General features: G+C 37.5%; 1 protein-coding gene across 1 annotated transcript in view; it reads right to left on the bottom strand.

The window, feature by feature from the left end:
• Positions 1 to 580: 580 nt before the first annotated feature.
• Positions 581 to 15,360, bottom strand: part of LOC124605926 (probable chitinase 10) — a 195,436-nt gene continuing 180,656 nt past the window's right edge. The window contains exons 39-43 of the mRNA XM_047137883.1: positions 11,687 to 11,822; positions 9,588 to 9,730; positions 6,228 to 6,413; positions 5,785 to 5,910; positions 581 to 2,007 (exon numbers count right to left, since the gene is read on the bottom strand). Of these exons, the coding sequence (XP_046993839.1) occupies positions 1,849 to 2,007; positions 5,785 to 5,910; positions 6,228 to 6,413; positions 9,588 to 9,730; positions 11,687 to 11,822 (750 nt within the window). The 3' untranslated portion in view covers positions 581 to 1,848. The remainder of the gene's footprint in view (positions 2,008 to 5,784; positions 5,911 to 6,227; positions 6,414 to 9,587; positions 9,731 to 11,686; positions 11,823 to 15,360) is intronic.

Here is a 15,360-nt window from a genome sequence, read left to right as displayed (position 1 = left end):
CAATAAAAATCCGTGGTGGTGGTGGTGGTGGTGCCATCTAAGCACTCTATATAAGTGGGACCACCAGCGCCTAGCAGCCAGTCGCCGACTCACCTCAGAAGATGTTGCCCGCAGCCGGCAACGAAACGTCAGGACAGAGAAGTAGTTTTATATATGGAACACAGCAATTCAGCCCGGAAGTTCTAATTAATGGACACTATATTAATGTCTTAAAAGTAGCAGGAGTTGACACTGATAATTACATACTAAATGAATGTACATGTATGAAATATCTTGTTATCAACATAGGTAAAAAAAGCAAAATGAAATTGGTGCACTGACAATTCATTCAAAAAAATCACACCAGGGTTTCAATTTCTGATAGCTCTTGCTTTGTTGTCTTTCACACACTTTCCATAGGTGTGTGTCACTGCTTCATATGTGCCTCTTCATCATTTAGCATTTCTACTTAAAGGACTAGCTGGTCTGTCCCCAAAAAATTAAAATTTTTTAAGCAATGGTATATTGATTCTAAAGTTTTTATTTACTTGAATAAAAAATCAGTGTGTAGACAGTTAGTACTGAAGTAAATAACATCAGCTGTGGAAGAATCAGTTTTATTGACATAATTTTACATCCAGTCTCTACCTTAAGGACATGGGAGGCAGTCCTTTGCATAGTAGCTCCAGATTGCATCAGAACATACAATTTCATGCCAAATATGAGTGTTCTATACTTTAAAACTGGTTTTGTTTAAATATACACTTACAAATTTCCATCAGTTTATCTTCCATACATAATGTAACAATTTAACATCTTTGCACAGAACCATACATCTGGACATCTTCTCAGTATCACAGACAATTCGCAGAAATGGCTGAGCTAGTTCTTTAATAAAGCTACTAATTGAAAAACAAAATTAAGACCAGCTCATGAAATACTGTGAAATAAAATTTACAGAAGGTAGTATGTTGTGTAATACCTCAAATACATTTTAAAACACAAAAATGTATTGTAAGTAGTAAACAGTACTGGGAATGGATTCAACGTGACTTCATTCATCATGCTAAAATATGCATATCCTTTGCAACAGAAACATGAAATCTTAGTTTACAATTTTAACAGGATTTAAAGAATGTAGAGCATGTAAAATGTCCTTTGAGATATATCTATGTAAATAACTTGGCAATTAAGCAGTTCAGTTTCATAGATCATATGTTGTAAGAAGCAATTAATTTCACTGTTTATTTGTTGTGACTAAATCCTGTTTCATTGTTATGTGTCTATGAAGTCACATGCATGAACAGACTTAACACAGTTCTCCATTATTACAGTTCTCACATATTTGACAGAGACATTTCTTGTCACAACCAAAGTAGAATCACAAACTTTAAGGTACGATGTCATAGTCTAGTTTAAAATGCAAGAAACATGCATGAATAATCATTAAAATTGAGCATTCATTTATTTCCAACATTTTTAACAGTATTTGCTGGAAAAGCAAGACATGTGAAGGTATAAAACAAATGTTCCAGTTGTTTTTGAATCCTTTAAATCTAAGTTATGGCACAGCAGAGTTTGATCACAAATGTTTTGTGATAACACCCCTTCAAATCTCATGCTCTCATTTTCTTTAAAAGTTTAAAAGAATTTGAAAATATGTGTGATAATTCCTCTTGATGCAGTCTCATTTTATTTGTATGTGCTAACCTTGCTGCTACAGCAACTGGTAGCTGTAGGACACAAACTTTCAGTTTTGTTGAAATCACTAACATTCACATCACTTAAGTCTTCCACTCACACAAATGTTTTGTCCAGGCACAGTTCCACATGGTTTCACAATAAATAATAATTCAAGAGGGCTTAAGTTTATGTGCAGTCATGTGTGTTTGCTGTCAGACCTCTAAGTTCACTATTAATTGTACGCAACAGTGGGTAAGTGCCACAACCACAGCGATTGCGGAAGTCATCAAGGTCGAGAGCCCATATCATTCCACCACCAAGTCCAAGTTCTTTTATGAACTGAGTCTGTGAAAACACATTATTATATTTAAAGTATACAAATATAATCAAACAATAGAAGTTAAGAGTATAGATTAATATTTTCACTTAACTGATGGAAATTAATAGGCCTGAACACAATATTATACACATGTTAGCTGATACAGTGACATCACTAGCACTGCTACTTTATTGTTAATTTTCATTTTCTTTCTCTTTTCTTTCATCTCAGTGAGGCTTAATATGTTACAAACAGAGACATACGATTCTGGCATTTCATATTTCTATGAGATGTAGTGTTATTAAAATGAATGATCACTTAAACACTTTGTGAAACCCAAATAACTGAAAAAGGGAAACTTACACTCATCCCAAAATAAAGTTGTATAACAGAAAGTAAAGCATTACTTATATGTGACAATTATCTGAAATGAGGGGCAGTATAGTGCTCATACTGAAATGATCAAAGGGAAGATTAGATGGGATGTTAATTCCATAGGTAAGATAGCAAATAGTATGTGTGTGTGTGTGTGTGTGTGTGTGTGTGTGTGTGTAATGGTAGACAGGCACACAAACAAAAAGGGCTCAACTCATAACTAGGTTTCAGACAGTGTTCTTATATAATATGTCATAACAAGAAAAAATTTGAACCATGATGATATTTGAATTCAGATCTTCAACTAATCATGAGCAGTCACCTTAACTGGTTAGGCCACTGCAGGATGTCTCCAGGACAAACCAAGACATTGACTTTCACTTATGTTTTCCTATCATTCTTGAAACCAATCAGAAGTTCTTTCTAGAGCACATCCCTAGAGGGGTTGATATGATAGAGTACTGTGACTCACCCTGCCTTAGGGGTTCACTCAAATGAATAAATTCACTAAAAATATTTGATTTAAAAAAAAATTTGTGTGTCTGTAAGTCCTGCAAGAGATGTTTATGTTTTCATAACTAGTAAACAGGCTTTTCTCTTCTGTGATAAACAAAATAAAAACTGTTTATCTTCCCCCCACACAGTCAGTTATTTCATAAGACATACCTTTTTGAAGAATATTACACAATTTTCTCAACGTAAAAGGAGCTCCTAAAAACTATGAAAAAACTGTCACCATGAAAAATCATTATTCAAAGAATCAGTTATATTGAGACTGGCCCCAACCCCTCCTTCCTTAATTTAAATTACACAAATTGTCACCTCTGTCAAGAAAAACCTGTGACAGGGGAGAATTAGAGATCATTCCATGTATAAGACAGTTTCTCCAAGACTGCACTTTTTGGAAAACTGTAAAGCAGATACTTTTCAAACATACCTTCTATCTCTATAAACAAACTTGAATCCACTACTTTGCTTCCACTTTTTTCTTATAAAACCCTGAGGCCTCTAGATATGGAATACTTCTTTCTGCTATGAGTTCTTACAATGAGATGCATTTCCAAACAGTCTACATACCGAGGGGCCTTCCCCAATTGCTCTTTCTTTGTGGATACTTTAATGTATGTAATGTGCTCTGGAGATCTGTCACCCCCTATCCCTGGTGTAGTGCTACTGAAAGCCTCCAGTTTTCAGAAGTATTATGTATTCTAAACACTGGATGGAGTAAGCTTCTCAGTACTGCTATGGGAACAGACTCCAGCACCAATCTGTTGATATTCTCTCATGCCCTTACTGACACCACTTGGTGACAAATTGCACTCCAGTGACCACTTGCCCCTTTTCAAAAGCTGCTCAACAAGGAAAACTGAACACTGTACAGTGAATGGCTGTGCCTGAACATTAGGACAGCATCCAGGAATGGGTGGATCACATTATGATGATGAACCACAAAGCCACAGACGCATCCATTCCTTTAGTCTTTAGATTGCTTAAGTAAACTGCTTATGCCCTGGTGGAATGAAGGGTGCTGCTGTGCAACATAGGTCAGGTGGATGGCTCTGTGCAGGTTCCGATGTCAACTAACTGCAGAGCACCTAACAGTCTTTAGAGCGGTATGGGCCAGAAGCCACTGTATAGTTAAGGAGAGCATAAAGAGATATAGCAAAAATTTTTGAATTCATTAAATCATTTCATTAGCTCAATTAGTTTATGAGAACAATTTCTGGAAAGCCCATAAAGCTGTTTGGACAGCTATACCAAAAGAGGTTATGTCTCCAAATAACACTCAAAGGCATTACCCACATAAGTCCACAGCATTTTGCTCAGACTACTCTAGCCAATAGCTTTTATGTGGCATCCTGTTGCCTTAATGTGATTGTGGAAAGGAACTGATTGGAATCAGCACTGTTAGAAGCTCATGATATTGCAACACAGTTATGGCAGAAACAAGTAAAAGATGTTGTAGTAACTTGGAAAGTAATCAAAGAAAACACTTATAGAACAGTTTATTAAAATATGGCAGACAGGACAACTTCCCAAAAAATGGAGAGTGGCTTTTTTGGTCCTGTTCTCAAACCTGGAAAGAACCAAACATGCTCCAATAATTACTGAAGTATATAAGAAGCATCCTGGAGCAAATGATAAACTGTGACTAGTCTAAATCCTAGAGAGCAGGAAGCTCCTTGGCCACTGTTAACCTCATTCTGCTGGAAACAACTATATAACAGGCTCTCTTATGGAGCTTACAGGCACTTTCTTTTACTTAGAAAAGATGTCTGTGATACTATCTGTCTGACAGATTTGACCAGGAGAATGGTGTCCCTGAATGCAGTATTTTATGCCTGGTCTTGTTTGTCATTGACACAAATAGTATGGTGCCCAGAGAAGGGGCCCTTGCTATGATCCTTATTTCTGGACCATTTTGTAGTATTTTTGTTTCTTTTGCAGACCTCAGCAGTGATTTGTCAGGTGCAGCTTGAAGACAGTAGGTTGGTAAAGGGGGCTGCTCATACAGATTTTAGTTTTTCAGCAGCTAAGTGTGTGTGTGTGTGTGTGTGTGTGTGTGTTTGTTACTTGTATGTTGAATTTATCATTTTCTTGACCTACAAATGAGGTAGGTACGTTACATTCAGTTTTAAACGTATAGTGAAGTTTCTAGGGGTTCATAATTGATTCAGTGCTGGCTGCCACACCTAAGGAACCTGAAGGCAAGGTCCTTCAAGGCACTAAAATTCTTGAAGTGTATTAGTTACAAGTCTTGGTGGATACATATTGTTTTGCAACACTTTTGTACAATCTCAGTTAGATTAGAAATTAATGGTTTATGGATCAGTGAGATTTTTGATTCTGTTCAGCTTCAGGGGATTAGGCTGGTCTCTTCAGGACCAGCCCTATAACTAGACCCTGTGCTTTTGCTAAGGTTCACTTGCTGGTAGCAGCAAATGAACCTTAGCAAAAGCACAGGGTTTAGTTTATGAGTGAGAGGAGTGTGAGGAGAAAAGCATGTGCCAAGTTCATGGGAATAAGATGTCTGGGGCAAGGATGGGGTGGGGAGATAATGATGGAAAGGGAGACAGTTGGCTCTCAACAACAGTAGTAAAATGATGACTGAAAAAGGTAAATGAGTTAAAGGGAGGGAGCAGTTTGGGGGAGAGGTAAGCACAAGGTTAGGAGAAGATTGACATGGAAAATGACAGGGAAGGGAAGGGGAAGAGAACTAGCAGAAGTTAAGGCCATCGGGACTGTAAGAACTGGAGTGTGCTGGAGGGGCAGTCCTCACCTCAGTAGTTCAGAGAACTTGGTACCTCCTGATCACAAATTCCTTTGTTGTCTAATCATCAAGCAATAATGTTATCTAGTAGCAACACATATTACATCTGAAGTTATTCATTAGTGAAGTTTTATTCAGTAATTATGAAAGCTCATACCTTTCTTCTGATGTCAGACACATCATCATAAGAAACCCACTGATTACCACGGTATGCATATGGACCAATTCTTCCTTCGGGATCTCGTACAGTGGTCCATCCTTTGCTCTTGACATTATAACATATCTGTAAGAGATGGTAGGTGTTATTAAATACACCAGTTGCATGAGATATGAGGTCAAATGTAAGTAACAGTGACTTATGAAAATCTGGTCCTGTCTGCTGTTTTCAAAGAAAACCTCAATCTTCCTCTACACTATGACACAGAAATATTTTTTTTTAAAGAAATGGAAAACACAAAGCAGAAATGAAATATACTGAAAGAGGAAAAATGGGACATACTAAAACAGAACTGTCAATGTGGCTGATTTGCCTAAACAGTATTAATGAATCACCAATAACATGGGCAACAAAGAAATCTCACACTTTGTAGAGCTCCTTACCTCATAATACGCCATGAATCCACCAGCCCTTGTAAACTCTCCAGCTTCACCAGGGCCATATGACTTAGCATTCAGACCATGATTTTTAGCATCAGCCAGTGAGAATGACTGTCCATACATGGGCATACCCATTATAAGCTTTTTCCTGTCAGCTCCCTTCTCTATCCAGTAATGCATTGTGAAGTTCTGCAAAAAAGGAAAGGAAAGAATTTGAACACCTGAGTGAATTGTTACTGCCTGTTTCTATACTGTGTCCATTATAGTATTTAAGGTTTCATTCTATTTCTGTTATGCTTAATCACTGCCAATCCTGCAGCTGTTTCCACAAATCTATTTTCATTTTCCTGATTTGTTTGTGTGTTCCTTCTACTCCTTCATAATTTCTTTCCTGTACATGTTATTCTTATAACTCTATTTTGAACTGCTTCATGTCACTGTCCCATCATATGTTTAAAACAATGGATATTTCTTTTCCTTTCCCTCTTATAATAATGGGTTAATATTTATTTGTAAAAGTGAAGTAAGCAGTTTATGTATCTTCTTTAATAACCCCTTATGTATCTGCCAAATATTTTAACCCCAGGTAGATGCCGTGTTTCTTGACTTCCGCAACGCACTTGATACAGTTCCCCACAGTAGTTTAATTAACAAAGTAAGAGCATATGGACTATCAGACCAATTGTGTGATTGGATTGAAGAGTTCCTAGATAACAGAATGCAGCACGTCATTCTCAATGGAGAGAAGTTTTCCGAAGTAACAGTGATTTCAGGTGTGCCGCAGGGGAGTGTCGTAGGACTGTTGCTATTCACAATGTATATAAATGACCTTGTGGATAGCATCGGAAGTTCACTGAGGCTCTTTTCAGATGATGCTGTTAGTATATCGAGAGTTTGTAACAATGGACAATTGTAGTGAAATGCAGGAGGATCAGCAACGAATTGATGCATGGTGCAGGGAATGGCAAGTGAATCTCAATATATACAAGTGTAATGTGTTGCAAATACATAGAAAGAAATATCCTTTATCATTTAGCTACAATATAGCAGGTCAGTAACTGGAAGCAGTTAATTCCATAAATTATCTGGGAGTATGCATTAGGAGTGATTTGAAATGGAATGACCATATAAAACTAATCATCGGTAAAGCAGATGCCAGACTGAGATTCATTGGAAGAATCCTAAGGAAATGCAGTCCGAAAACAAAGGAAGTAGGTTATAGTACACTTGTTTGCCCACTGCTTGAATACTGCTCACCAGTGTGGGATCCGTACCAGACAGGGTTGATACAAGAGATAAAGAAGATCCAACAGAGAGCAGCGCACTTCGTTGCAGGATCATTTAGTAATCGCAAAAGCGTTGCAGAGATGATAGATAAACTCTAGTGGAAGACTCTGCAAGAGAGATGCTCAGTAGCTCATTACGGGCTTTTGTTGAAGTTTCGAGAACATACCTTCACTGAGGAGTCAAGCAGTATATTGCTCCCTCCTATGTATATCTTGCAAAGAGGCCATGAGGATGAAATCAGACAGATTAGAGCCCACACAGAGGCATACTGACAATCTTTCTTTCCATGAACAATACGAGACTGGAATAGAAGGGAGAACCAATAGAGATACTCAAGGTACCCTCCGCCACACGTTCTCAGGTGGCTTGCAGAGTATGGATGTAGACGTAGAACCGTATTACTGCTGCAAATGTGCTCTTTGCATTATGTGATGAGGTGGCTTTTGTTATGGCTGTGCTTCTTACCAAATGTTGGTTCCTGTGTCGAGAGATGGCAATCCAGCCAATATGAAATATTTATCACACAATTTTACAAAAACTGTTAGGTGAGAAAATTTGATTTTTGCACATATTATAGTCTGATATCTTCACTCAATAGAGAACAGAAATTCTTTTTGTTACCCATCATACAATTATAAGTGCGAAGGCAAATTAAGTAATACATTGCATGAAATTTTAATGAGTTCACAGGGATAAAAATGTATTGTGTAAACTTTGTGTATGGTTGATTTTAGCACATACATTGAAGTGAATGAAATGCACATAAGACACCGAATTTTTATTTATAATTGAGAGCAGAGTGATATCTGATTTTTTTCATGAGTTATTGCAGTTTGTATCCAACTAACAGTCAGGTGTGACATGCCCATGTCCGTCCATATGGACTTGCCAGCTGCTATGAAATACTTATCATCCGTTTTTAACAAACTATTAAGTGAAAAAATTTGATTTTTGCACATCATAGAATCTGATATCTTTGCTTCAATCTGATATCTTTGCTTCATAAAAGACTTAATTTTTTTTACTGTGCTGCAGCCAATTAAGTAAAACTTTGTGTGAAATATTAAGGATTTTGCTGAGGTAAAAATGCATTGTGTGAACTTTGTAGATGGTTGATTTCAGTGCATACATTTCGGTGAATGAAATGTAGATAACATATCAAAATTTTATTTAAAATCAAAAGCAGAAGAATATCTCATTTTGTTCTCAAATCATTGGGCTTTATACCCAAAGGACAGTCACGCACAAGGCTCCCATTCACGTCCTTGTGCATCGCAAATCATGTGGTCCTAAAAATCATCATATCTCATAACTGATTCAAGATATAGAAATGAAGTTCTTTTGGGAATGACAGCATGCAATGATGCATATTAGTTGCATGATAAGTACTCAAAACGTTTTTATTCACAAAGCTATGGAACTAAGTCATCTGCAGCAGTGAGAGTTTAGTAGCTCAGGATGCATTCAGACACCTGTAGCACTGGAGGAAACTCCAAATGGCACATGTATTCATGTCTACACATGGGGAATAGCATAGTCGGACGTGTATGCATACCTGCAGCAGTGAAAGGGTTAGGTAAGTCTTTACATTTTTCATGTTTTGTGATCAGTATGAACCACTAATAAGAGACTGTAAATTTTAGTGTAATACTAGAAAATGTCTTGGGTGGAATGCAAATAATGGGAAGAACAAAGGTAACCACTCACCATATTGCTGAGGCTTTTAGCAGTGAACAGGCACATAAGCAAACAGTGTATGAGTGTGTGTGTGTGTGTGTGTGTGTGTGTGTGTGTGTGTGTGTGTTATGTTAGTTAGTTTTGAAAAAGGTCATGGTGTGAAATGTTAGCAATATTTCAATTTCACTTATATGCCTTTTGAGTATTCATTGCCTCAACTATGTAGTGACTGGTTACCATTCCATTACACAGATTGCAACTTCTGTAACATCTCTTTCAGAGTAAATATAGACAAGACTCTAATAAACAGTTAAAAGTTTTTACTATTATCAAATCTCACTGATATGTAGTTACATCTTAAGACATTATGTAACACCATTTTAGACATAAAATACTCACAGCATTGAAATAATCATAAGTATCTCCAGGGTAATAATACAGGGGAGCAACATGACCAGTCTGCTTATCCCAATGGCCATGGAAATCATAAGTCATCACAGAGATGTAATCAAAATACTGTGACAGAACAGGAACATCATAGCCTGTAAAGAAGAAAATAATATAAATGTCAACAACACCCTGTAGGAAGAGAGCATATAACCAAAAATAAAAGCTATAGTTAATGAGAAACCTGAAGTGTGGTTGATTTCAACACAAAAACAATGAGAAACTGCATTCTTTTATATTTCATCCTTAAGCAGTTTATACACAATAGAAAGGTAAATCTGTTCTTGAACTTCTTTTAAAGCTGAATTGAGTAACACTGTAACTTGTGCTGTAGCTTTTACACTGTCCCAGTTTCACATCTGCTCCTGTTCTATCTTATCAGGAGTATGAGACAGAAAACTAGTTATTTTCTTTCTTTTCAGGATTATTTCTGCTGTAAAGGATGTTCTAAACCTATAGGGTCAAAAGTACAGTGGTAGAGTAATTTGAGCAGAGTATTCTAAGATAAGAAGCCAAAGGTTGTAAACGAATATTTTAGTCTATCAATAACTTTTGACTCTAAAGATTTGGGACATCATGCTTATTACATATATCTGATGTTATCTTTTCACTTGTCTTTGCTTGTGTATACACTTAAGAAGACACATGTGCTAGCAATTTCATATCCCCCTCAGGAGCTGCGACTCTACATACTGCCAATAGCAACAAATAGAACCAGATAACAGCACTTGCAGCTTTGAGAACCTTGGGTTCCTTCTTCTTGGACAAAAGAGGAATTGGTTGAGGGGCAATACCAGCAACAGTTTCATAACATCAGAATCAAGTGAGGAAGAGTTTTACACTAGCAGATGCAGACAGACTCTCAGAAGAAGGCTATACTCTGGAGCACTGACACCAACACAACTTTGTGGTCTCCCAAATATACATAAAGAATAAACACCATAAACTGACTCCTGTTATAGTGCAGTCAAATATCTGACAAAGCAAATGAAACCTCTTGTGGGTCATAGGCCCACCACACTAAAAACATGGTACACATTGCAAAAGTGGTCCAAAAGATGTTTCTGTACAAAACAGGTCTCCTATTCACTTTTTATGTAATACCTGTTGCTCTGTTGGCATTGAGACTAGGGCCTCACATGGTGGCTGCAAGAGATATGGTAGACAACAACAATCATGTTTTGGTTGTTGTTTCAGAATGTTATATACATATGAAGCATGCCCCTGCTGGTACTGGATCACCAGCATGTATGCTGTTCTGATGGATAAATGGATATTGGCAGCCTGCCAGACACAGGTGCAATTGCCATTGCTGAAGTGATCAGAAATGGCCATAGACACAGCATCACTTCCTCCTTAGAGATGAGATGGCAAAGCCATCTCAATAATAGCCGAAGGTCCTGTACATACTTTCATGCTTTCGTCAAATGGTAAGAATACCTGAAGAAATTTATGCAAAATCTCACAAGGGACATACCTCAGCATGAACATAATTATGTTCACTATCTGAAATGTGTACTTGTATCACTGCATTGCAACTCTGAACACAGTATGTGTTCAGTAGTGAGGTACAAGTACTGATGACAGAAATGATATGCAGTAGTCAATTTATACTGTGAATGATGTTAAGCTGCTACATGAAAACATACTTTAAATTTACACACTTGATAATGAAGGTGTAATTCCAGTGGAGGATGGACTGCTTGTAATCTCATTACACGATACTGTAATGCAATAATACTAAGGCGACTTAACAGAAATACATACCACCACACTGTAGAGGAATAATGGCTGGGTCTTATGATGGAGAAGAAACAGGACAAGGATATGAGTGTTCCAACAGTTGTGAGGTACCAAACCCAGCAATTCAAAGTGAAGTCCAAGTAAATACACACCTTCAGTCACAAAAATATCATAACAGTTATCTAGAAAATAATGTCTTCCTCCAAGAATATCACATCCATCATTTTACAATTCAGTTTCCTAGCTTGTAAAAAATAAAGTTTTTCATTTCATAATGACAGTTAGGCATTTTATTGGTTAGTGTATACCTGAATCAATGACAACTTTGCTTGGCGAAACGGCAGATGACAAGAGCAATCCTCGTGGTTTGAAAGCCATGCTCAGTTCTTTCACTAAGTCTGCAAATCCTTGCTTGTCAGAATCTGGTCCAGCATTGCAGTCAACCTAATACAAAAAAAGTTAATGTGACAATCATGTTGTAACATGCCAATTATTGGATAATGGTTTACACCTCAGTACAGTTAAATTGATGAATTACAAAAATATGTTTTTAAAATGTGCCTTTGAATGTTTGCATTTTCAACACTGTAAGTATTAATATACCTTCAATGGTTTAATAGAGCGAAGATTTTCTTAAACTAAGTAATTTGTGTACAGTGTTAATAATGACTTTCACCCTCACTGCATTTTACCGTTCCCTCACCCTCAGTGTCCCAGCCTCCTCCTTACCCCCACCCAGTTGCCTCTCCCATCATGCACTGCTACTCACAGTCTGACTCCAGCTGCCAGAGGCTGTGGTCATATGTGTGTGAGGTGCATTTGTGTGTGTCTATTTTTGACAAAGACCTTATTGGCTGAAAGCTCACTTTCTGACAGTCTTTTTGTTGTGCCTATCTGCAACTCAGCAAAAATAACATAGCAGGGCAAAATCAATTAATTTGGATGGTGATCAGTGTAATACTGAAGCAGAAACTGAATTTTTGTGAGGAAAACAAAGTGACAATCATTTTGAGTTGTTTTCATGCAAAATGCGGACGTGCACTGAAGATCTTCTATGGCTAGGGAATAGGAGGGGCAGCTTTGAAACCATGTGTGTTTTTGCAGATATGTTGATGATACTTTTGCTGTTTGGTCTCATTGCAGTGAGAATTTGAACAACTTTTTAGAATACCTGAATTCAATCAAACCGAATATTCATTTCACAATGGAGGTGGTACATTGGGACATACTGTTTACAGCAAGCCTACTCACACTGACTTTTATCTACAGGCTGATAGTTGTCACCATCTGACTCAGTGTGAAGGGTACTCCATACCTTAGGTTACAGGGCCCACATCATATCAGATCCTGAGAGTTTGTCAGCCGGGTTAATGTGGCTTGAGGTACCTTCTGCCAGATCGATTATAGCAAAAGACACATCAGACGTGCGTTGTGCTATCAACCAACATATGCTCTGGATAATTGATGATAATACCAAGAAAGGGTCTACAGCCTGTCTGCCTTACGCAGAGAGCATCTCTAACAGGAGTGGTCATATTTCGCAAAAATATGATGTGAAATGTGTTTTTTGACCTGCAACTAAGTTTAGAGCCCTTTTAGGTTCTGTTAAGAATTACCTTGGTTTGCGTAAAGTAGATGTATACTGTAATCTTTGCATTTGTGGCATGTCATATATTGGTCAGATTATTAGGACCATGGAGGACCAGTGTACTGACCATAAGCATCACGCACACTTACAACAGCCAAGCAAATTGGCTATTGCAGAACACTGTCTTGGTACTGTTCATCCAACAGAATACAACAAACTGGCTATTGCAGAACATTGTCTTGGCACTGATCATCCAATAGAATATGATAACATGAAGATTCTGACATATACTTCCAGCAACTGGGATAGTGTTAAAAAGAAGAAGAAGAAGAAGAAGAAGATGAACAGAATTAATAACTTCTGGCATCAGTCATCTTTTGTTGTATGTTGGCACTAGTGTTTACAGTATGTTTATGAGTTATCTCTCTGGAATTGCTCTGAAAACCAAGGTTTTAAATTCACTTGCACAGCACTTACTTGCTGAAACTTTGCCTTGAAAATGACATCACCTGGCTACTTTCCGTTAAGTTATTTGAACATTGAACATTGTGTATGCTGGAAGAAACTCAAGCCTCTCTAAATTTTAATTAATTGTTCCAAATGGAGCCAACAATGGCTACCATACACTTCAATATTCCATTAATACTTGCTTGAGCTCGTGGTGTTCCATGGACAGAACAAAAAGTTCTTATATTTTAATTTAGCCCTTTTCAGAATATCTTGAAACAAATTAGATTAGAAAATGACAATTGTAATTGCTGTGCCTCAAGTTTTTACACACAGGGTGACAATTTTTGAATTATATGAAAAAAATGTAGATTAGTTACAAACTATGATGTGCACACATTTTATTCAACATGTAAAGGTCACTAGAGATTTTTGGATTTAGTTTATGACATTTTCAATATGCCTGCCATCGTTAGCAACAATGTGATGCAGATAAATAGCAAAATCCTGCATGAGCCACTGAAGTGTCGGAACATCAATGCTATCGATGAACTCCTGAATGGCTGTTTTCAGCTCAGCAATGATTTTGGGGTTATTGCTGTACCCATATAGCCCCATAAAAAGAGTTGCATACGTTGAGATCTGGAGAATATGGCCGCCAATTGAGGCCCATGGCAGTGGCCTCTGGATATCCCAGGGCCAGAATGCGGTCCCCGCAGTGCTCCTTGAGGACATCAAAAACTCTGCTGTTTTAATGGGGATGAGCTCCATCTTGCATGAACCACATATTGTTGAAATCAGGGTAACTTTAGATAATGGGGATGAAATCACCTTCCAAAATCTTCATGTACTGCTCGGTAGTCACCAGGCTATCAAGGAATATTGCGCCGATTATTCTGTGACTGGATATTGCTTAGCATGCAGTCACCTGTTGAGTGTGAAGACACTTCTTGATTGCAAAATGCAGATTCTCAATCACCCCAATGCACCAACTTTGCTTACTGATGAACGCATCCAAACAAAAGTGGTCTTCGTCATTAAACCAAATCATATTCACATCAAAGTCCTGTTTGTGAATTCTGTGGACAATAGTATTTGTGAAACACAACTGCTGTTCCATGGCCCTGGGTATTAATGGCTAATGGGTTTTGGTTTCAATTTTGTATGGAAAGAGATGCAGGTATCCAACAACAATTTGTTACATGTCTCTCAGTTGATTCCCAGCTGTTGTGCAGTGCATCTGATCGATTTCCTGGCGCTGGTTTGAAACACAGCACATGACTTCTCAATGTTTTCAGGCATGTTCACCCTTTTTGGATGACCGACATTGCCAATAATGTCATCACGAACACTACCCATTCTTTCAAACTTGTGAATCAAATTCTTGATTGTTAACACACTTGGGCCGGTTGTCTTCAGCTTGAACTCTAGTTGCAAACTTCCTTTGAGCCACAGTTGAGCTGTTATTGCTCACGTAGTAGGCCTTCACAAGTGCTATAAGCTCAAGCACCCAGTACCATGACATTTTCACATGCAAATGGTCGACAACAACAAGGTGCGTGTGCATGCACATACTAATTGCCATCATGCCCCGTGGCCAACCGTGCAGTTTGAATGTCCTAACACAAACCATTCAGAAGTTATGATAATTTTATTTCATACAGTTCAATAACTGTCACCCACTGCATATCTTCAATTGTATAATTTATTATCATATAGTCTAATCTTCTGTTAGTCACAAAGCTTTTTGAATACATTATATCCATCACCTTAATTTTTTCACTTTCCATTTCACAAATATTCCACAAACTTTTGTTATTTGTTATTCATGAAATTGTGAGTGCAATCAAAGTGGTAATGTTCTAATATAAAGCAAGATTTATCTGTAGTGAAAATATTTCGTAGGAATGGAAATTAAGCATATATTCATATTAATCCACAGATTAC

This window comes from Schistocerca americana, chromosome 3 (genome assembly GCF_021461395.2).
Source record: "Schistocerca americana isolate TAMUIC-IGC-003095 chromosome 3, iqSchAmer2.1, whole genome shotgun sequence".
In the NCBI taxonomy this organism is placed as follows: domain Eukaryota; kingdom Metazoa; phylum Arthropoda; class Insecta; order Orthoptera; family Acrididae; genus Schistocerca; species Schistocerca americana.
The sequence above is the reverse complement of the archived record's forward strand: the minus strand, read 5'-3'. Positions and strand labels throughout refer to the sequence as shown.